At 46.2% G+C, this 23342-nt stretch overlaps 1 protein-coding gene across 4 annotated transcripts in view; it reads right to left on the bottom strand.

Moving 5' to 3' along the window:
• TNC (tenascin C) overlaps positions 1-23342 on the bottom strand; it is a 93582-nt gene that overhangs the window by 45857 nt on the left and 24383 nt on the right. For all 4 annotated transcript variants that reach the window (XM_030858879.2, XM_030858881.2, XM_030858890.2 and 1 more), the window contains exons 2-10: positions 20427-21020; positions 16212-17621; positions 14652-14915; positions 13443-13558; positions 12540-12696; positions 8181-8450; positions 7242-7427; positions 6909-6998; positions 5220-5483 (exon numbers count right to left, since the gene is read on the bottom strand). In XM_030858879.2, the coding sequence (XP_030714739.1) occupies positions 5220-5483; positions 6909-6998; positions 7242-7427; positions 8181-8450; positions 12540-12696; positions 13443-13558; positions 14652-14915; positions 16212-17621; positions 20427-20883 (3214 nt within the window). In that variant the 5' untranslated portion in view covers positions 20884-21020. The remainder of the gene's footprint in view (positions 1-5219; positions 5484-6908; positions 6999-7241; positions 7428-8180; positions 8451-12539; positions 12697-13442; positions 13559-14651; positions 14916-16211; positions 17622-20426; positions 21021-23342) is intronic.

The raw sequence follows: 23342 nt of genomic DNA, 5'->3' as shown, positions 1-23342 counted from the left end.
TTTTGGTGCCCGACCCCAAACCCTTCACTAAACAAATGCTAGACAGATAAGTAAAAGGTGTAACTTCAATGAATAAAATCAGTAGATAAATTGAAGGGAGGCAGGTAAGAATTATGAAAAGAGAGGGGAAAACGTGAATAAAAATACAGCAGACAACAGTCGAGATCGAGACCAGAGGCTGCTCATCACTGCGGACTCTGCATTTCAACAGCAAATGACACACTTGTGGGCTTACGGCCCCAGAAGCCCAGTGTTTCCGTTGTATAGTTCCATAGTGAATTTCTTGGCCTTTCTTTATGAAAAGGCTGTTGTCTTTTTCTTCCAGCTGTGCACTGGCATCTACCCTCTGAACAATGTCAGTGGGCCTGGGAAATCAGAATTTCAGAATCCCATTTCTGTGCTCTTGGTGAGTTGGCCAGCTGGCCTGGGGGAATTTCTGGCTGTGCCAACTGTAAATCTTTAGATTTCCACCATCTTGTAGATGGTGATTACCAAGTGCTGACTGATGAGGAATCCACTTTTAGTGCTCACCGATGGGAGAGAGAGTGATTCTCCAACAGCAGCGGGATGGCCAAATTCAAGCCTCAGGACCCCTAAGGGTAGATTAAATTGCTTGGATCTCATCTTGTAAAGTTAATTGAAATTAAAAGCCTTGCCTGCCTTAAAACTTTCTGGTGACTCTTCACACTGTCAAGAATGAAACCCAAGCCCCTCGGCATGATACTCACTGCCCTTTGTAGATGGTACTGATAATGTCTGTAACCCTGTACCCTGTTATCCCCAGCTCCATCATACAGCAGGACTGTATGGCTGGTGTTTCACTAACATGAAGTTTCTCATGCCTTTGAGCTTCTCACATACTGTTCCTCCAGCTGGAAATGTCGTCACTCCCTTCTCCACTTGCCCAACTCATTTTCCTTTTTTAGGATTCAGACAAGTATCACCTCTTCCAAAAAGCCTTCTCTGATACGCTGCCTTCACTTTGCTCAGGTCTGGGATGGGTATCTGCCTCTGTGCTCCTGTAGCTTCCCACACTTTCCTCTAAGCAGACTAGTTACGTTCCTATAATTTTGGTTTTGGTTCTGTCATTCTCACTGCAATGTGTGTCATTTCCTGAGTGGAGGGGTTGTGTCTTTCTGTTCTCTATACCAGCACTGCCTGACCCATGGCAGGTAAGAAATAAATACTTGTTGCATGGATAGATATTTGACTAAATTTCAGTTTGCTCCATGAGAAAATCAAAGTGAAAATTAGAGCAGAATGTTTTCTATTACTTGCAGCTGTGGCTAAAAACAAAATTCCACCTCTCTGCTTCCCAAACCCTTGAGAATTACTGGGGTATCACTGTCAAGTCTTACGCGGTGTGGGAGGATGCTTTATTGGCCTTGGGTTTCTGCATATCCTCCCTGCTTTATGGCCCTTACTGCTCAAAGAAAATCATGGCCTCCACTTCAAGCAGGGTGTTGTTGAGTTTATTAGAATACAAATATGGGGCCAGAGGGGGAGATGCCTGGCACAGACTCATTTTGTTCAATGCTAACAGGGATAGTACCTTTTTTCTTTCTTTCCTTCCTTTTTCCCCCCTCTGTCCCTTTCTCCTTCCCCCCATCCTTCCTTCTTTCTTTCCTTCCATTTTTATCCAGAGTAAGCTTAATTAAAGACTCCAGGAGAATGACTTCCCTTCCCTTAATCCTTAAGAGAGAGAATTTGGGCCTTTGATACAGAGGTGAAAGAAAAGGACCAGAAGATTCCGTGGAAATACTGCCTCTGGAGGAGCTGGAGTCCCCAGATGCTCGTGAAGCATATGCCCCGTGTTTGGCTGTGTTCAGGGTACTGGGGCTGCAGCGCTGGATGAAGGAGACAGAGTTCTTTCTGGCTAGAAGTAGGAGGCAGGCCATAGGTGAGTAAACCAACGAGTGAGTGACGTCAGGCAAGTGTCATGAGGAACTCTGGAGCAGCATGAAGGGGTAAATCGGGATAGGGCACCGTTTTAGACTGGTTGACAGAGAGGTCTGTTGAGATGAGACCTGAGCTGAGTGAAATGAGGGAGGTGCTAGGTGTAGAACTGGGAGAAGAGTGGTATCTAGGCAGCAGGAGTAGCATGTGCAAAGGCCCTAAGGTAGGAGCAGGCTTGGCATGCTGAAGGAACAGCGAGAAGGCCAGGTGACCGCGGTGAAATGAGCAAGGGGACAAGTAGTGGGCGTGAGGTCAGAGAGATGGGAAGGACCAGACTCCGCAGGGCTGTGTAGCCTGTGATAGGGTCTTTGCATTGTATTTCAGGTGTGATGGGCAGTTAGGTGAGGCATACTTTTAACTTAACTTGGTGCTGCATCAAGGAAAAGGCTTGCGCTTTGGCTCGGTGCCGCGACTAGAGCCCTGGAATTCTCTGGGAAGAACGCTTTGGGGCAGCCAATTTCACACCTTCTCTGTAAAACCCACAGACAATGAGCGACACTTTGCAGACTTCTGCTATTCAGAGTCGAGTAATGCAGAGCTGGGAATCCCTTTCTTCTGACCTTTGAACCTACAACCCTTTGACATTTCAGGACTCATAACCACATGGTACCTTCCTCTAAGCGCTCCCACTTTTCCTGTTTCTTTTTTCTCCCCATGTGTTTACCAAGGCCGGGTGCCTGGACTTCTGCTTCTTTACGCCTTCCACAGCATAGTCCTGCTTGCCTAGTTACAGCAAGTGAAGGTGTCTGTTTACTAGACAGTTACCTCCTTGGAAGCACAGACTTGTCTTCATGGCTGTAGTATCCCCGGGACCTAGCACGGAGCATGGTTGTAGGGCATTCCTGACTGAGTAAATGAAGGAGATATTTACTGGGAGGATATTGTAGGAGATATTTATTGGGAAGATAGACTTCAGGAGATGGAGAGAAATGTCCACCTCACTTTTAATAAAATAAAATCGTTCTATGGAGAAAGCCATAGAGAGAAATATTCTAGAGACAATGGGGGAAGAGCCCATAAAAGGGACTTTGCACATTTTTCCTGTCATGAAGAATGTCTTTAAATATGCAACGTGATTTCTTTGAAACAGTGTTAAGGAGGCACGGCTGGGGAAAAGAAACCACTGAGCCCTTGGGATGCCAAAACTGGGCTCTTAGTTAGAGACAAAGTAATTCCAGCCTGTGATTCACTTGAAAGCTTTCATCTCCCTGAGCGGCTAAAGCCTGGGGATTCCCTGCTGGAGATAGGAGATAAAGTGGCTATAGCCAGAGGGTAAGATGATTGAGTGGAGATAGGAAACTCTCTTTAATCTAGCATTTGTAAAACTCAGGGAAAAGTGAAGAGAGAGGGAAAGAGAGAGAGAGGGAGGGAGGGAGAGGAGGAGGGAAGAGAAGAAGAAATTCCCTCTCTTGTTTCTCCGATTCATTTGTGGTCCCTTCGCATCTTATAACAAACTCATGTTTATAAAGCTGAACCATTGAAATCTCTACCGTAGATTTATTTCTTCCCCAATTTATCCTCCCCTCCCCCCTCATCTATGATCAAGCTACCCACCCCCCACCGCCACGCATCCTTGATGATCATCTCATAGCTGTGTGGGAAGCAGTCCATGCACGGAGTCAACAGAATTGAGCACCTGAGCTCACTTTAGACTTTCTGGAGAGGCTGCTCTTTGTCTCCTAAATACCCCTTCTCTCTCTCTTCCTTGCAAACTACCACGATTTTGTGTGGGCAGCAACCTGCTCCGCCAGCAGACTACCTTTCCTAGACTTACTTATGGCTAGAAGTGGCCAGTGAAATGCAAGTAGAAGTCATTGGTGAGGTTTCCAGAAAGACTCTCATCTAGAAGTTACTTTTTTTTTTTTTGGTTTTGGCTCTTCCTTCTTCGTGCTGCCTAGAACACAAATGTGAAGGCTGTACTGAAGTAGCCGTATTGTGACATGGAGGTGACTTTGAGAATGGAAGCCAAGAACTAAGACTAGTGAAACAGAAAGCTAGAAGGAGCCCAGATCCCCGATCATTTGGAACTGCTGTGCCATCCCTGAGCCACCTATAACCGCAGACTGACTTTATGAGAGAGGAAACCAACTTGTATCTTGCTTAAGTGACCGTTATTTGAGATTTCTGTTACATGCACGTGAAAGTATCCATAAATGACAAAGACGCTTCAAGGCATTTCCAGATATGCCCGTCAGTGCAGCACATTTTCTGCTTATGGAGACTCAGCTGGAATAGCATCTCTGCCAAGACACCGTCCCTGGCTGCTCCTGACTCCCCCAGTCACTCCCTTTCCTCGGCTGAGTGCTGCCCAGTCACTCCCTTTCCTCGGCTGAGTGCTGTCTAACATCCATCTGGTCTTCCCCCAGGGACTGTGAGTAAGTGCACATGAGTCAGAATAGCAGTGCTAAGTACATAACCCATTTTTTTTCCCCTCCAGTATCAGCATACCACAATATATTCAGTGGGTTCTCAATACATACTTACTTATTGAATTGAAACTAAAGACTATTACTTGTCAGATCCTGAAGAAGTAACATTTTTCCCCTGAACCTCTTGAATATTTGGGGGCCAAAGTTAAATGTGTATATTTTCATATAGGAAGAACTGATTTTTTTTTCTCAATTTAGCCATTGAGAAAATATGGAAGCAGGTACAAAGAACAGGATACTTGGGCTAGAAGGGATACTGGAGGTCAGGATTAAGCTGTCGTGGAAAAACAAAGTTCACCTCTTAATGACCAAGAGAAAATGAGAAGGCCACCGTGGAAGGCTCAAAGGACCGTGTGCAATGTTTCAGGTAACCTGAGAGGAAAGCAAAAGACCTGGAATAAAAACAATTAATGGGAAAAAAACAAGGAATTATTCCCAACATCTTGGTCATCTTGAAAAGAAATAAAATGAAAAGTTAATTAATTGTGCTAAAGAGGGAGGAAAATGAGAAAAATTTAAAAGATTCTGAAATGCACAAAATTAAAAAAAAAGAAAAGAACCAAAGACAAACACAAACTTTGATGCTTTAAGTTGTCCTAGGAGGAAATATTTAAAAACCACTTTGCTTGCCCAGCTAGGGAACTTTGCTGTTGATGAGTTGACAAGAGGAAAAGATAGGTAAGTAACTCTTTCACATGGGATTTAGAGCAGTCATGAGTAGAGACATCCCCACGTCTTCCCATCTGGTCTTCTCATTTGAAGACAATCTGGCTGATGGGTCTGCAACCTCAGAATCAACAGAGGGTGCGGCGAGAGCTCAGAGGCTGACCTCACCTGTGGATGCCTGTACCCGTGCAGGCTTGCTCTTGTGCCTGCCCTTCTCTGCTGTGAGGAGGATGGTGTATTCCTGCCCAGGTTCCAGGCCTTTCAGGACGTAGGAGGTGGTGCCTCTGGGGAGCTGCACCTCCACTGGCTGGCCCGAGGGAAGACTGTAGTTTAGGCGGTAACGGTCACACTTGGCCAGTGGCGCCTGCCAGAGCAGGGTCAAGCTGGTCTCCGTAGTTTCAGAAACCCAAAGGTCCCTGGGCGCGTCCAGGTCTGGGAGGAAAACAGAGAGTTGAACACCCTTCAGGCTTCAGGGCAGGACTGCTTCTGGGGCTGAAAGCTGGTTGTGGGCTACAGTCCTAGGTCTGCCGTAGCGCTGTGTGGCTTCAGGTGACTCAGCTGTCTGAGTCTCAGTTTTCACCCTTGTGAGATTCTGTTATTGTACGGTACCTCACTGAGTTTTTGAAAGATTAAAAATAATATAGTGATATATCCATACCATGAAGTGATACTCAATCAAATGCCTTTAAAAGGAACTGATTATTGATACAAGGCACAATTTGGATGGATCTCAAGAGAATTATTCTTAGCGAAAAAGCCAATCTCTAAAGGTTGCATATTGTATGATTCCTTTTATGTAGCATTCTTGAAATAACAAAATTGGATGAAGCCCAGATCAGTGATTGCCAAGGATTAAGGTGAAGGGGAGGGTGGGAGTTGCCTTGGCTATAGAAAAGTATAGCAAGAGCGATCCTTGGGATTGGAACTATCTGGTGTCTGACTGTCGTGGTAGATTCCAAAATCTACACGTGATAACATAGAACTAAATACACACACACACACACACACACACAGCTGAGTGAAATCTGAATAAAGTTGATAGACTGTATCAATGTCAGTTTCCTGGTTGTGATAGTGTTCTGCAGTTACACAAATTTTACCAATGGGGGGAACTAGACAAAGGGTACAGATCTCTCTGTATTCTTTCTTACACTGCATGTGAATCTACAATTACCTCCAAATGAAAGATAAAAAAGAATATGTATAAGTGCTCAGCATTGGATCCTACATAATGATCTCCCCACACCAGCCACCCTCATCATCACAGTCCGGGGGGAGATAAATAGGAGGCTGGTGGAGAGGTAAAGGGAAGAGTTTTCTTTCTTTACAAATTTTCCAGAAAAAACAAACAAACTTGCAGAAAGAATCAGTGGCCTCAAATCTTGTAGCCCCTCAGCATCCTCCCGCAGAGGCTGGAGCTGCAGGATGCAATACGTAAGAGCAAAGATTGCCTTAAACTACGCTCCTGCCACTTATAATTTATGTGATGAGGGTATGCAATATAAGTTAAGTGTTTGCTAAGAGAAAAGCCCCCAGATGTGTTTTGATTAGTCAGTGGTTTATAAAAAATTGAATCAGTTGCCAGCTTTCAAAAGTTTGTAGATCTCTTATAAAGTCTGGTTCCAATTTTTGTAAAACATCCCGTCCCCCTTCCTGCGTAGAGAGTGGCGTTAGGATCATTCACGTGGGGAGTGCCTATGCTACTTTGGAATGTGGACATCTGGGCTGGATGATCCTAGAAGCCCCACCTCCCTCTGGGCATCTACTGTTTCTTTGTAAGTAGGTTTCCTGCCTCCTGGACCCTGTTGTGTCTGCTGATGGTAGTCCCGTGGAGGTGGGAATCCAGGCGGGTCTCACCTGTGGCCGCATTGATGGTGGCTGGGTCACTCTCCTTGTCCCCCTTCACGGCAGACACTCCAATACCATATTCGGTTCCTGGCCTCAGACCTAAGAGAGAACATGCAGGTTGAGATTCAGCCCAAAACTGGACAGACTTTCAGAAGGCCATAAAAATGGCCCTGAACTAGTCCCTGAAGGCTACAATTTCTCAATGTCTGGACTGTTTCACAGCCTGACTCACTGATGCCCAAATGAGATGGGTAGGTGGGAACCGTTTTTATTCACTCTCTGGAGGGTTGCAACGTGGGGACATGCCCCCAGGGCCAGTTGGGTCAGGGATGCGGACCTCACCTGTGAGTGTAGTTTTGGTTGTGGTTTGTTGCTTCCTGGGGACTTCTACCTCGGCATGGTCACCTCCGGAGATGGGTGCGTACTTAATTCTGTAATTGTCGGCGGCCGCCTTGACGTTCCTCCACTCCAGGGTGATGCTGTTGTCTGTCTGGGAGATGCGGCGGAGATTTCTGGGCGCATCCAGGCCTGTTTGGGAGAGGAAGGGGCATTGGTATTGAGAACACCAGGCATCAGGAGAGAGGGAGTCCTTGACAGTTCAAGGTGAGACATGAAAGGTGCCTGCCATTGGAGAGAAATGACAGAATTGCCCACACACTTCTCTGGTTCAATAGTTAATGCACACATCTAAACAAATACTACACACTTGACACTTTCCTCATTATTAAAGCACATGTTACCTCAATCATTCACGTTTTCCACCGATTTCGTGCTTAATAAAAACTGTACAGAAACTTGCAAATAAGCTCTATGACTGTAAGAACAGGTTTGTTGTATTCATCACTGGATTTTTAATAACTCATACGGAGCTTACCGAGCTCTGAAAAACTATTTAGTGAATGAATGATTGACACTTTGGTACTTTTAAGATAGTGCTGTAGGCTAAGAGGTTAGAAGGCATCTTTGTCATTTATGTTTTCCATATACTGCATTTTATTATTAAAATATTTATTTAAATTTTGTTTTAACCAAAATGTCTGAGAATCTCAGACCAGAATCTTCTATGTAGGCAAAAATTTTCTTTTGCCTTAGAAGGTTATTTGGGGTAATATTAATCAATCAATTGCTACAGTATTTTAAAATAAAACTTAAAGAAATGAAAATCCCCTTTCCATTGTTTCCACTGTAAAAGGAGCCTGGACGACACCTCGACATGTAGTGGGGATGGGTGTCTGGCAATCTTTCCTCTCTTGGGGCTGTTAGCAGGGGGAGGCCCGTTACCTGTTGTGAAGGTCTCTCTGGCGGGGCTGCTAGACATGTCGGCCCTGTGGGAGATGAGGGAAACCTCGTACTCTGTGTCTGGCTTCAGGTTCCCGATGGAGTACTGGTTCTCCTCGTGTGTGAGGTCGATGCTGGTTCGGTCGCCTGGCACATCTTTGATCCCGTATGTGAGCTCAATGCTGTCGATCTCGGCCAGGGGCTTGGACCAGGTGATCAGAGCAGTGGTGTCCGTAACGTCTTTCACTTCGATCTGGCTGGGGGCGTCCAAGCCTGTGACAGGCGGAGGACAGAGGGGTTTCAGAGGTCAGGGCCAGTGCCAAGGGCTGAGCAGAAAGAGGGCTTGTAGCCTTCCAGATGCGTGAGCGTACGTTCAGGTGCGTACTGGCCAACTGACCTTATTTTGTCTTTCGGAACCTCAGTTTCCTGTTTGCTATGCTATAAGTAGGGATGATGACAATTACCTTGTAGGGTTTCTGTTTTTTCAAACATTAAAGGAAATAATGCGTGTGGAGCATCTAGCACATGGCCTGCAATGTAGTGGTTATATGATAAATGGTTGTGACTATATTATTATTATCATCATCATCATCATAAGTTGAAGAAACACACTTACGGGCTACTTCACTTGAAAAACATTGACTTAGCCTCTATGGTTTTTTAATTAGGCAGAACTCCCTAATTGGTAACTTCTCTATCCAAATAATGAAACAGAAAAGTGAGGCAATGACTGTCTTGACAATGCATGGAAAGTTAGTTTTGATGAAAATAATTCAAGCAAGAAAGTCACGGCTATCTCAAGCCTTGCGTGTCTCTGAGGCCGCATCTTGGCCCTTCCTCCTGCCCTGCTGCGCACCTCCTGCCCCACCCACTCTGGGCTTCCTGCTCTGACAGCATACTTCTCCTCCGAGAGCACCCCGTGTTGTTTCTCACCCCCGGCCTCTACACTTGCTGTTCCTCTGTTTCTTCTTCCTGAGATTGCTCCTCTCCCTCTAAAAATCTCCTATTCATCCTTCAAAATCCCACTCATATGTCACTTTCTAACAAGAACCATTGTCTGACCCTGTTGCAAACAGATAAACACATACTCCTTCCCCTAGGGGTATAAAGTTTCAGTTTGCAAGACGATTAAGTTCTAGAGGTCTGCTGTACAGCATTATGCCTCTGGTTGACAGTACTCTATTGTGCACGTAAAAACGTGTTAAGAGGGTAGATCTCCGGTTAAGTGTTCTTACCACAATCAAAAATAAGAACTTCCTAGTATTGTGCTTTTCTCACTATTCTGTAACAAATTTGTCACAGTTTATTCAAACCGTATTATACAATCTAGATAGGGTCATTCAGAGAGTCGGTCTTTGACCTTTTTTTTTTTTTTTTTAAACTAGATCCTTACTCTATTTACAATTTCCCCTTTCTTCTTTGCCTTTAATATTTATTTATTTATTTTTGGCTGTGTTGGGTCTTCGTTTCTGTGCGAGGGCTTTCTCTGGTTGTGGCAAGCGGGGGCCACTCTTAATCGCGGTGCACGGGCCTCTCACTGTCGCGGCCTCTCTTGTTGCGGAGCACAGGCTCCAGTCGCGCAGGCTCAGTAGTTGTGGCTCACGGGCCTAGTTGCTCCGCGGCATGTGGGATCTTCCCAGGCCGGGGCTCAAACCCATGTCCTCTGCATTGCAGGCAGATTCTCAACCACTGCGCCACCAGGGAAGCCCCGGTCTTTGACCTTTTTGAATCCCGAGTGTCGCATCAGGCTTTGCCATTTATCTTTACTCTTTTTTTTTCTAATTAGATAATTTTAATGCATTAAAACATTATATAGTAAAACATACCAGGCTGAAAGTTAAGATATTAAAGCATTCAGTCAATGTTTCTTCATTTTTTTAAATAGTTAAGTTTGTGATTTCAGCACTGGTTGAGGAAACAATATCAAATGAAAGGAACTTGGTTTTATAAAGGGAATGAGGAGGAGGAGGAATAATTTATAGCTGATTGTGAGAAACCTGCAGAGTCTAGTTTTTGAACTCTATGAGTTGATACATTAGTCTCAGCTCACAGATGTTGAAGCCGTGAAATCCACAATGAAAATAATACTGCAATTCAGCAGTGAAGCCTCCCGTCCTATGATCTTCAAGGTGCTAGGAAACACGTGAACCATACCTACTACCTTTCTTAACAGCCCTTTCATTAAAGAAGTTGAGATACAGTCAAGGACACCGATCTCGCCCTAGGTTCAGAACCCTTCAATACAGGAGATTAACGTTGTCTTGTGTTCACTATGTGCCAAGCACAGTGCTTTGTCGTTTAAGTCTTAACTCTCGTGACTATGCCGTAGGAAGATATATGAACCCGGTTTCCAGATGGTGGGTCTAAGGCTTAAAGAAGTGGATCTACCCAAGGTGATGGTTATTGGTGAAGCTGAAATTCAAGCTCAGGACTCTTTGGATCCAAAGCCCAGGCTCTTTCTCCTTTAAATGATGGCTCTCAAAAATATTTACATATCAGAAATGGTTGTCATACAATCTCTATATAGAGCTGAGAGGGAAGGAGCTAAATATGAAATTTTTAAGATCCTTTAAATCTGGGAAAAGATCAGGTATCCGCAAAATAAACAGGTAAGTATCTGCCTCTCAGTGTTGTTATTTATGTGATTATGAAACTTCAAATGTTGGGATGTTTGTCCTTCAAGAAGAAGAAAATAAAGCAGCCAATCCCTAAATTTAGATTAAAAAGAAAAGGGCAGATGAAAGAAATGTCTTTTGTATTTTCAATGGGCCGTCTCTATAGCAAATAAGCATTTGCTTAATCTTTTCTATGGCTTTCTGGTGATCTAATGATTTTTTTCTTGTTGGTACCCGCCTTCTACCTACCACAGTGCGATGTTGTCAGGATGATGGAAAACACTTGCTTATAAAAAAGACAATCTTATGAATTGGATCTGAGTTAAACAAAATGTGCAAATATTTAAATGCAAGATGTTCTTTCTTGTCATTAGTAAACAGATTTAAATTGTCCAATCACCCCCTGCCAAGAAGAGTCAGTACCTTAAATAGTTGGCACGTATACTATCTTGAAGAAGATAAAGAGATTTTCCCAAATGTCAGTGCAAATTTTATTTGCTTATTTATTTATAAAAATTTGCTTCTTGATAGAACAACTCCAAATTCAGGATTTTTATTCCCCCCACCAAATGATCTAGCAGTGCCAAGTCCTACTCTACACCCAAGAAGTTCTGATCTCTTTAGCACTGAGTCACATTTTATCTAAGTTCTTGTTGAAGACATGGAATCCACACTCTACATAACCCGGAGCCTAGTCAATGTTACCGGTAATGGGGTTAAAGTCATAAAAGTAAACCCAGGCTTAAAATTCTGGCCCTGATAGTATTAACCGTGTGGTGTTAGTTAAACTGATTCAGCTTCTTTAAGCCTCAGTTTTGACTCTTGAAAAATAATAGCATTAATATTGTCCCTACCTTTTCCATAGGACTGGGTACTAATATTGAATCAGATAGTATGGTAGATTATTTGCTAGAGTCTCACTTATTTGTTTTCCCGTATCGGTGCCCCTTTGCAATGTCACTTTGAAGCTTCTCACATAAAGAGATGGATCTTTTCCCCCACCCCTTCAATCTGGACTGGCCTTGAGATTTGCTTTGATGGAAGTGACCCAGTGTCTTTTGTGAGCCTGCTCAGCCGCCGTGAGATCAGGCCCAGGCTAGCCCACCGGAGGCTGAGGGACCATGTGAGGCAGAAGGGCACCGTCCTGGCTGAGGCCATCCTGGGCCAACCAGCCCCCAGCCCATACAGATGCATAAGTGAGTCGAGTCAAGAACAGGAAAACTGTCCAACCCCAAACCACCAATGTGCAAAAGTATCATTTCAAGCCACAAGGTTTGGAGCTTGTTTTTTATGTAGCAAAAGCTAATTGAGGGCTTCCCTGGTGGCACAGTGGTTGGGAATCTGCCTGTCAATGCAGGGGACGCGGGTTCGAGCCCTGGTCCAGGAGGATCCCACATGCCGTGGAGCAACTAAGCCCGTGCGCCACAACTACCAAGCCCGTGAGCCACAACTACTGAAGCCTGCATGCCTAGAGCCCGTGCTCCTCAACAAGAGAGGCCACCGCGATGAGGGGCCCCCGTGCCACAACGAGGAGTGGCCCCCGCTCGCCACAACTTCAGAAAGCCCGCACGCAGCAGCAAAGACCCAATGCGGCCAAAAATAAATATAAATAAAATAAATAAATTTGTAAAAAAAAAAAAAGCTAATTGATACAGATGTTCTGTAAGAGGGCACGTTATCAACCAGAGATGCTTTGCAGTACAGTCAGCTTTATCCTTGTGTCAGTGGTGTTAAAGGTGATACTCACGGGTCGTTGTCACCCTCTTCAGGCTTGGGCCCCGGGTATTGTTTTTCACGATGTGCAGAGATATCTCATACTCTTGCCCGGGAGCCAGGCCAGTTTGCCGGTACGTGGTCTCCGGCCTCCGCAGGCTTTTGGTGATCTCTTCCTCATCTTCTTTATTCTGAAATAGAGAGGCACCTTTGTAAGACCTAAGGAGGTACCAGCTCCTTCATTTATGTGATTCATTCATTCTGTATTCATGCCTTCCTCTTTCATCTATCACTAGGCACTTACTAAGCATCTGATCAGCATGGCAGGTGCTGAGGATATAGAGACATGAATACATCTCTCAAGTTGGTTTCTCCCTCCCACAGACCTCTCTACTCACCCCTTTGACACTCAAGTCAAATGACAGGCATGAGAACCAAAGGAACTCTGGAGCCACCAAATCAGTCCTTCTTTTCATAGACGAGGAAGCCAGCATCCCAGAAGTCAGGTCATTGCCCCATCTTCCACATAGCTAGTAAGAGGCAGAGCTTGACTTTGAACTCAGGGACCACTTTCCTGCCTCACATGTGCTTTTAGGCACAGAGAGAAAGGATACTGAATCTCAGATATGCCTGGAGGCATTCTGAGACAGAGACCATTTCTTGTCTTCTTTGCCTCTGAGTGGAGATTTGTAAGACTGTAATGGGTACTCGGAACATAGAGATGACTTGCCATCTACTTACTTAGGCTCTCAGCCCTAAGTGCTGTGCTTATTGACTTCTTAAGTCACTTAAAAATAGATGCAGATGCACAGGGGCTACTTAGAGCCTTGTCCCCCACCAGAAGCCAAGGAAGTGAGTTGATAGAAAAGTCTACAGAGCCTGTGAGCATCTTTCAGATTCTTGTGGTTGAAGGCGCCCACTCCTCTGTGCCCCTTACCATATTCCGGAAGATGACCTCCCACGTTTCAAAAGCGATGTCTACAGGATCCCACTCCACTTCCACAGATGTCTCCTTGATGGACTTGAATTTTAGACCTTCAGGGGTAGGCAGGTCTGTCAGGAAGAGCACAGAGAGGAGGTAGAGATGACTACATGTGTGATGGAGCAGACAGACATGATTCCACTAGACCCCACAGGGCTGTCTGTCAGAGCTGGAGTCTATTTAAGGGTTCTCCTGGGATGCCGTCTACTATGAGGCGTCATGGAAATTAATATCAATATAAGGACCAACCATATGATTGAATACTGGCAATTTCACATGCTTAAACCTAATATGACAATAGACTTTGAAATCATACAGATGGGCTAGAATCTCGGCTTCATCATCACGACTTTTGTGTGCTTGGTTGAGTTAACAAAATGCCCTGAACCTCAGTTTCTTCATCCAAGAGAAGGAGCTAAGTATGCCTACCCCTTGGGAATGTGTTGAGACTGCTGAGTCCCACAGTGACTGCTGGCCATGGTTCCTGGCCTGAAGCACAAGTTTAATAAAAGCAGCCAATGTTACTATTACTAAGCAAAAAAGAACCAATTTCTAGCCACAGCTTGCTTTTTAGGAGTGGAGGTAATTATTCTGATGTTGAACTCTTAAAGGAAGAATAACGTGAACCTTGATGTCTCCACTTTTGTATTTTTTAAATATATAGACAGTGAGCTCCATAGAAAGGTAGTAGTAGAATAGAGTACTTCAGACTGCCAGGGTTCAAATCCTATCTCTACCACTTATTAACTGTGTGATATGGGATGAGATGCTTAACCATTCAGAGTCTCAGTTTCCTCATCTGTAAAATGGGTTAACAGTAGCTCCTGTCTCGTAGGGTTATTGTGAGTTAAATGAGTTAGTATGTGAGGACTTTCTTTAACAAATAATCAATGGGTTATAGGAAAAAGAATACATATATATGTATAACTGAATCACTTTGCTGTACAGCAGAAATTAACACAACATTATAAATCAACTATATGTCAATAAAATTTTTTAAAAATTCATTGGGCTTAACTGGATTCCAGAGTTTTAACTAGTGTAACTGCATAAAGACAGCCATAGAGCTGCAGGGGCAAAGGTGAGGCAGTAACTTATGGGGGGGCTGTGTACTGGACAGGAGGAGGGCAGTGGAGGCTGCCGAGAGGTGTTCTGCTCACTCACAAGTGGCCACCCTGGCGCTGACAGGAATGCTCTTCTTGTTCTCCAGGACGGCGAACACGCGGATAAGGTACTCCACTCCAGGCTCCAACTCCTGGATGGTGGTGGACGTCTGGTTTCCAGGGACGCGGAACTGCATTTCTAGGCCGTCTTCGTGGGTGGGCGTGTACACGATGAGGTACTCTGTGACCCGCATCTCATTTTCCCAGGCCAGGTTTATGGTCTCTTCTGTCACTTCTGTCACGATGAGGTCTCTGGGAGGGGACACTGGCAAGAATAAGGAAGGACAGTTTGGGTCAGGTGGTGTCATAACGCACTCAATGAATTCCCTCTTGGTTTGTTTCCCTGGACCTGTCTCTTCCCCCAGTCACGGAGCCCTGAAATCCAGCTTCCACTTTCTAAAATGCAGACTCATCAAGGACCCTCCTGCTGTGACCCATCTTCAAAACCTTTGGTGGCCATCCCTTGCCTTCAGGCTAAAGTTCCAGGTCTGCAGCGTGGCCTTCAGGGCTCTTTGTGAACTGGCCCCTCCGACTTCTCCACTCCCTGGACCTTAGTTCACATTTAGGCCATCTGCACGGGAAAGTGCAGCCTGGGCTTCGCTTTCTGCTCTGAACTTCACGTCATACATTCTTAGCACTGGAAGGGTATTTTAGGCTCATCTGGTCCAACTCTTTCCTTTTCTGAGAGGTGAGTGAGGCAGAGGGACTTGCTCAACTTTGCTTACTCATCAAATTTGGAAGGTACCTCTCCTCCCGGCCAGCCTGGTCTTCCTTCCAACCAGGCTTCCCTGGCTTGGCCATGTCAAACACAGAGCCGTGTGTTTGTTTTTATGTGCCAATGGCTTTAATTAAGGCAGAAAGTCTCCATTACGACAGGTATATAAGGGTGGATGAGGGAAGTACAAAGAAGACCCTCGTTAAACATGAGCATTATCGATCTTTGCTGTGTTTTCACTCAACCAGTGTTTACTTACTGAATACATGCCCTGTGCTAACTGCTGGGATAATGCTCCTTTAAGGCACTCACAGTCCTTGGGATAAAAGACAGCAACAAAAAGGTGATTAAGAGATGGGCCTGCTTCACAGGTGATCAGCACTTCATCTTTAGCTGAATGTGCATTTAAAACAGTTTGTTTTATGTAATCTCACTGTCCATTCAATTTAGCTGAGTTTTTACTTCCATTCAAATGAGGGATTTAGTTCATTATTGGTTCCATGTCAATACAGAGTAGGAAAGAAGGTTGATGTTTAGCAAAAGGGAGGTGAGCGTTTCATCTACCCTCTTCGTGGGCACTGGGTGTTAAACTCAGCGTAGATGAGTTACCCAGATTCAGGTACCAGCTCTGTGATGTATAAGCTGTGTGTCCTTGGGACAATTCCATAACCTCTCTGAGCCTCTGAGCCCTCAAATAGATAGCTCTGTAACAGGTAAGTCAAAGAGTCGGTGTGTGTGTGTGTGTGTGTGTGTATGTGTGTGTTTGGTATAACATGGAGTTCTCCAGCACACGCCAACTCGATGATGGCTGTCATCACGCTAGTTCGCTGGAGCGCTGGTACTCACCTTGGGAGCAGTCTTCTCCGGTGTAGCCCTCATTGCAGATGCAGCGGCCGGAGATGCATTGCCCCCAGTTGCTGCAGTCGTTGGGGCAGGAGCGCTGCCCGCAGTCCAACCCAGTGAAGCCCTCGTGGCACACGCACTGGCCGTCCACGCAGCGGCCCTGGCCGTGACAGTCGTCGGGACACCTGTGCTGCCCGCAGTCCTTGCCCGTGAAGCCCTCGTGGCACACGCACTGGCCGTCCACGCAGCGGCCCCGGCCGTGGCAGTCGCCGGGACAGGAGAGGTCTGCGCAGTCGGGGCCGGCGAAGCCGTCCTCGCACACACACCGCCCGTCCACGCAGCGGCCCCGCTGGCTGCAGTCCTGGGGGCAGCGCAGCTCCCGGCAGTCCTCACCCATGTAGGCGTCATCACAGACACACATGCCATTCAGGCAGCGGCCGTGCTGGTAACAGTCATGGGGGCAGCTCATCTCGCTACAGTCATAGCCCTGGAAGCCGAGTTCGCACTCGCACCGCCCCTGCACACAGCGCCCGCGGCCGTGACAGTCGTTGGGGCACCGCAGCTGCCCGCAGTCCTCCCCGGTGCGACCCTCGTTGCACACGCACTGCCCGTTGACGCAGCGGCCCTGGCCGCTGCAGTCGCGGGGACACCGGAGCTCACCGCAGTCCGCGCCCGTGAAGCCGTCGTCGCACTCGCAGTGCCCGTCCAGGCAGCGGCCGCGGTCGTGGCAGTCAGAGGGACAGCGCTTCTCGCTGCAGTCCGCACCCGCGAAGCCCTCGTCGCACACGCACTGGCCCTCGTCGCAGCGGCCGCGGCCGTGGCAGGCGTGGGGGCAGGCGAGCTGGCCGCAGTCCTCACCCGCGAAGCCCTCGTCGCAGTAGCAGGTGCCGTTGACGCAGCGGCCGCGGTCGAAGCAGTCGTTGGGGCAGACGAGCTCGCCGCAGTCCTCGCCCGTGAAGCCCTCATCGCACACGCACTCGTTCTCCACGCAGCTCCCGCGGCCGCGGCAGTTGTGCAGACACAGGGGCTCGTTGCAGTCCTCGCCGGCGAAGCCGTCCTGACACACACAGCGGCCGTCCACGCAGCGGCCGTGCTCCTCGCTGCAGGGCACCGGGCAGGGCTCCTGGCTGCAGTCCACCCCCGAATAGCCTTCGAAGCAGACGCAGGTCCCGTTCATGCACTTGCCCTGGTCATTGCAGTCGCTGGGACAGGCCAGCTGGCCGCAGTCCTCCCCCGTGAAGCCCTTGTCACACACGCACTGCCCGTCCAGGCACTGGCCTCGCAGGTGACAGTTGCCTGGACATTCAGGCTCAGAGCAGTTGGGGCCTTTCCAGCCCGGTTCACACACACAGCCACAGCCTTCAGTGCTGAAGTTGCCCCGGCCGCTGCAGAAGGGTTTGGTGTCCAGGTGGCCTGCAGGGAGGGAAGAGAACAGAGGCTCTCCACTGAGCGCCAGCAGCCCAGTTTCTTGGTTTGTAGCCACAAAACCCAAATTCAAATTCAGCCAGAGCAGGGTTGCACCCTCAGGCCCCATCTGGCTTGAAAACCACTTGCTTATTGTGTGAAATCAGTTGGGGCCTCATCTAATGGTACTAGGTGGGAATTCTTAACCTGTACTCTCTGAAATTGTAGGTTCATATGCAGATTCTGTGTGTGTGTGTGTGTGTGTGTGTGTATGTGTGTATATTTCCATCCCTGGGGAGAACTCCCATAGTTTTCATCAAATTTCCAAGTAATCCCGTGACCCAAAGGTTACGTACGAATCACTGCCTGTGCAATGCATTATGCTGGCCTGTGTTGTTACTTTTCCCGTACCTAGCCAAGGTCAGACATACAGGAGAATAAGTGTTTCACCAAGAAATAATTGTTGAACTGAACTCAGTTCTGATGCCTCGACTCAATAGCTGTGCTGCATTTGCAAAAAATTTTAGACGCTCTGGAGCTGTTTCTTCGTCGGTCAGGTGGGACCAATGGCCCACTTCCCTGGGTAAATCAGGTTAAACGAGGACATTAAGGACCCGCTGTTGTGCTTACTGTGGTTTCCTTTTGCAGAGCGCTTTGGGTCGACTCAAGTTGTTATATGTGTTTATGTGACCAAAACCTTCTAACTTTTTTGTAACTGAAATGAGGCAGCTAAGGAGTGGCTTTTTTTTTTTTTTTTTTTTTGCGGTACGCGGGCCTCTCACTGTTGTGTCCTCTCCCGCTGCGGAGCACAGGCTCCGGACGCGCAGGCTCAGCAGCCATGGCTCACGGACCCAGCCGCTCTGCGGCATGTGGGATCTTCCCGGACCGGGGCGCGAACCCGTGTCCCCTGCATCGGCAGGCGGACTCTCAACCACTGCGCCACCAGGGAAGCCCAGGAGTGGCTTTCTAATTCTGTGAGGACAGCTTTGCATTGGGCTCAGCGCTCACAAAGCTCATGTGCCTCCATCTCCTTTCCTCTCTATCCTGAAAGCTGCGGTGGTGGGTGAATACGAGGAATACGTGGCCAGGGCTGCTGTGACTCTGGCTGTTTGAAGTCTCTGTAATGTCTTGGCTTAACTTGCAGCACTGGCTGGTGTGGTCTCCATGGAGCCGAGGAGAGGAAACAAACAAAACTCACTCCATTTTCTCTGCATCTAAATACAGTTGAATTAATACACTTTATCTCCTTCCTGACAACAGGAGGGAAGTCCATTTTAAGAAAAAAGTTGGCTTGGAGAGTGAGAATCTAAACCTATGTTGTCTAGTATGGTAGCCACCAGACACACGTGGCTTCTGAACAACTGAATTGTGGCTAGTCTGGATTGAGATGTGCTCTAACTGGGAACTACATACACACTGGATTTCAAAGACTTAGCATAAAAGAAAAGAATGTAAAATGTCCATTAACAATTTTTGTATTGATTCCAAGCTGAAAGATTATTTACTTATATTGGATAGATGATTAAAATCATTTTTACCTGTTCCTTTTTTCTTTCATTAATGTGACTATTGGAAAAGTTAATTACATACATGGCTCAGATTACAGTTCTAATGGACAGCACTGCATTAACCATGTTTTTTTTTAACCCATTCTTTAGCATTAGTCCTATTGTGTAAGTGCCCCCTGCGTTTTGCCAGGGAGTTGACAGAAGTGGAAGATAAAGTCATTTGTGCATAAAGAAAACTTTTTTGTTGCTGTTGCTTTTGCCTTGGAAACCTAAAGGATGTCCTATAGTACTCTCCACTTACAACAATTAGGGCTACTCTTGAAATAATCTGCCAAAATACTTCCTAGTATTTTTTGTGAGCAGCAGAAATAGAGATTTTCATCTCTGATTTGAAGCTGTTGAAGCCCCTGTAGCTCTATCAACTTTAGGGGATGAAGATGAAGACAAACTTCCAAAGCGACACAATTCCTTAAAAAAAGATGCACCTGGAGACAGGGTATCACTGGGATAGCGTGAGTTGTGGAGACACACAGGCACCTTCAAAGCTCCTATCTCTTATCACTCTTTGAGTCATCTTGCGCCAGCTGTTTAAGTTTTTTGAGTCTCCTTTCTTAGATCTGTAGAGAGGGGGTATTAAACCTTATCTCAAAGGGTTGTTGGAAGGATTAAATGAGATGGTGAATTACAATTCCTGGTACATAAAGGGGCTCAATTCATATTGCGATCATCATCGTTGCTGCCGTTAAACTGGAACATTTTTTCTATTTCCCACCGATTTTGCATCACCGTAGGCAGCATTGTAACTTTGCAAGAACACTGGGGTGTGGAATACTGTAGTTTAAGTCCTAACTTGGCCGCTTACGGCAGGACCTTGAGGAATCCCAACTTCCTTCTAGGCCTTAGTTTCCCTATTTGTACAACGAAGTGATGGGGCTACCTCACCACTTTTCAGAGAACGATCTTTGGGTTAGGGATTTCAAAATAAGTTCATAGGTTTTAAGGGTAGAGAATGAGTAGATTTCATTGTCAAGTAAGTTTTAGAAACTCGTACTTAAACTAAAATAGGGTTTTTCAAAGCAGGAATTCTCAGAGGCCTGAAAATTCCTCTGAGAAACATTTGTCACCAAGACTCTCCAAGAGCAGAATGGAGATGATTACGTTCTGCACAATCATTTGTCCATAAAATCTCTTTTGAATGAACACCTTGTGAGGCTAGTTCCCCAGGGAGCCCACTCTGGAAAACAACCGATGGGTCCTGGCCTGCTCACGTGTACAGTGAGGGGCTGGGCCGGTCACCAGCTCCTACCTTCGGCAGGCTGGAAGCAGCAGCCTGCTCCCAAGGTGCACTGCTCCCGCAGGGAAGACACCAGGTTCTCTAGCTCCTCCAGTCTGCTCAGAAGCTCCTTGATGTCAGGAGCAGCGGCACAACCACAGGCCCGGCGGGGGATGTTGATGCGGTGTGTGAAGACGATCTGGTTTTCCCCATCTACCGTGTGCTCCTGGAAGCTCTCCCTGGGCTCTGACAGTGGGACCAAGTCTTTCTCCCCACTGGCTGATTCCAGATCCACCGAGCACTGGGACCCCACAGGCAGCTTGATGTTGTAGACGTGATTAAACACCACCGGCTGGTTCTCCTCTGGCAGGGTGACATTCACCCCACTCTGTCGCTTGTGCCGGATGACTTTCTTGAGGACGCCCCCTTCGGCAGGAAGGGCAAGCAGAGCTAGGAAGATGCCTGCCAACAGCCGAGTCACGACCCCCATGGTGGAGGTGGGTTTGGCTGAAGGTTCCCGAGGTTCTGCGGTCCTAGGGTATCTCACTCTTAGGCAGAATTGGGGATTTGGAAGCTGAGAGTAGAATCCAGATCCTTTGTTCCTGATCTTCTTGAAGGAATTCTCTTCTACAAGTAAACAAAGGAAAACAATAAGCTTGTTAGTATCTACTGATCATTGAATATCTACAATTCCAAGTGCATTTATATTTCCTGTGTTTGAAGGTCTCCTTTTATTCCTTCAGTGTGCACTGCGGTGTGGATATAAAATGGTCTCTAAAAGAATTTTGCAATCTTGAAGGAATGACTTCACTCACTATTCAATATTTGGAAATATAGGGAGACAGCAGAAAGGACAAGACAGATCAGATGCGGGTTTGGATCTCAGCTCTAGTTCTGGGCCTTTGGGCAAGTTATATAACTTTTATTTGTCTTATTTCACTTCTGTACAGTGAAGATCATAACGTCAAGGTTAAAGTAATGACGGAAGTGAAAACAATAAGTAGAAATCATTCATATAGTCATGAAGCCCTTCGCTATTTACTGGATGAGCACGCTGAGTGATACAAAGGCCATAGTCCCATAGATGTCCAGTAACTCCTCCCTCTTATTATTGACCCTCCAATCTAAGATTAACTCCATCTGCTGGTTTTCCTCTGCTGTGAGAGGCAGAGGTGAAAATGAAAGACTTTAGAAAGCAAACTGAGTTTTTACTGTAACTGAACATCTAACTAGTTATGTGGCTGTTGGAATAGTATTCTACCTCTTTGAACCTCAATTCCTCTTCTTTTCGATTTATTTCTAAAACCTTAAAAGGTCAAGTTTTTAGAAGAGCCTGACAGAATGTTCCTGAACCAGTTATCCAAACTATGACCCAGGGCAAGAGATGACTCAGAAAGATGTCCATGAGCCCTCGATGTCTTCTGCAATCAACAAGTACTTATTCTTTTTTTTTTTAAAATTAATTACTTATTTTTGGCTGCGTTGGGTCTTCATTGCTGCGTGCAGGCTTTTCTCTAGTTGTGGCGAGCAGGGGCTATTCTTCCTTGTGGTGCACGGGCTTCTCACTGCAGTGGCTTCTCCTGTTGCAGAGCATGGGCTCTAGGCACGCAGGCTCAGTAGTTGTGGGTTGCGGGCTCTAGAGCGCAGGCTCAGTAGTTGTGGCGCTCGGGCTTAGTTGCTCTGCAGCCTGTGGGATCTTCCCGGACCAGGGCTCGAACCTGTGTCCCCTGCATTGGCAGGAGGATTCTTAACCACTGCGTCACCAGGGAAGTCCCAACAAGTACTTATTCTATTCTTAATGAGTGTCGTACACTGAATCATATCTTCCCCTCCCCCCCAAATGCATACTTGAAGTCCTAACCCTCAGTGTGACTATATTTGGAGATAGGACTCTTAGGGAGGTAATCAAGGTTAAATGAAGGTCATGAGGGTGGGGCCCTAATCTGATGATAGTATTGGTGTCCTTATAAGAAGAGGAAGAGACCTCAGATCTCTCTCTGACTCTGTGTCTGTTTGTGCACAGCAGAAAGGCCATATGAGGACACAGTGAGAAGGTGGCCATCTGTATGCTTTATCATTCAAATTAGTTTCCTAATAAGAGTTTGTGGATCTGTGATGTAGGCAAGCCCACTGAATGAAAATTATTATGAAGAGGAGAACTTGGCAAGTTCTCTTCTTTCAAACTGCCATAGCCTATCTTAGTTGTTTACCGGACAAATATTTATTGATTGCGTATTCTACTGCAATTGTTTGAACTCTCTTTGCCTTCCACAAAGTCCTTCTTTCTCACCCTCTTCTCATCAATTCTTAGCTCTTTTTTTTTTTTTTTTATGAGAAAGGGCCATGGGCCAAGTTTGCAATGCTTTTGGACTTTTACCCAACACTTTTGTGTGTGTTGTTAAATGACTTAAATTTCCATCTAAAAGGCTGTTAGAATTGTTGGTTGAGACTTTAATGCAACAAATCTAGGGAAATAATGACCAGAGTATGGGTTGAGTGAGGATTTTTCACTCTGTATGTGCGCTGGCACAGCCAAATGCTGCGTTGTTTGGAGGAAAGAAATGTGATGCTTGAGGGTTGTGGATTTTCCGTATTGGCTCATGGTGGTCTGAGGGCAGGTGGATGTTTTTTCACTTTGGGAAGGACCCATTATACCTTCAGAGCGGTGGAAAATGTCTAGACTTTGGAATTAGACACACCTGAGTACAAATGCCACTCACTAACTCTGTGACTTGGGCAAGCTATTGATATTTATCCTCTCTAAACCATGATCTCACTTTCACAATGGGGTCAAAATCCTTCCAGAGGGAATTATGAATTAAAGATCTGCACAGAAAACACCCAACATAGTGTCAAGCCCATAACAGGCACATATTAAAAAGTAGCTGCTATTTCGTTATGCCCTGAAGAACAAAACCTAGCATGAGTCCAGGCCGATAGCCTCCTTTT

The sequence above is a fragment of the Globicephala melas genome, chromosome 6 (assembly GCF_963455315.2).
Source record: "Globicephala melas chromosome 6, mGloMel1.2, whole genome shotgun sequence".
Lineage (NCBI taxonomy): Eukaryota > Metazoa > Chordata > Mammalia > Artiodactyla > Delphinidae > Globicephala > Globicephala melas.
The sequence above is the reverse complement of the archived record's forward strand: the minus strand, read 5'-3'. Positions and strand labels throughout refer to the sequence as shown.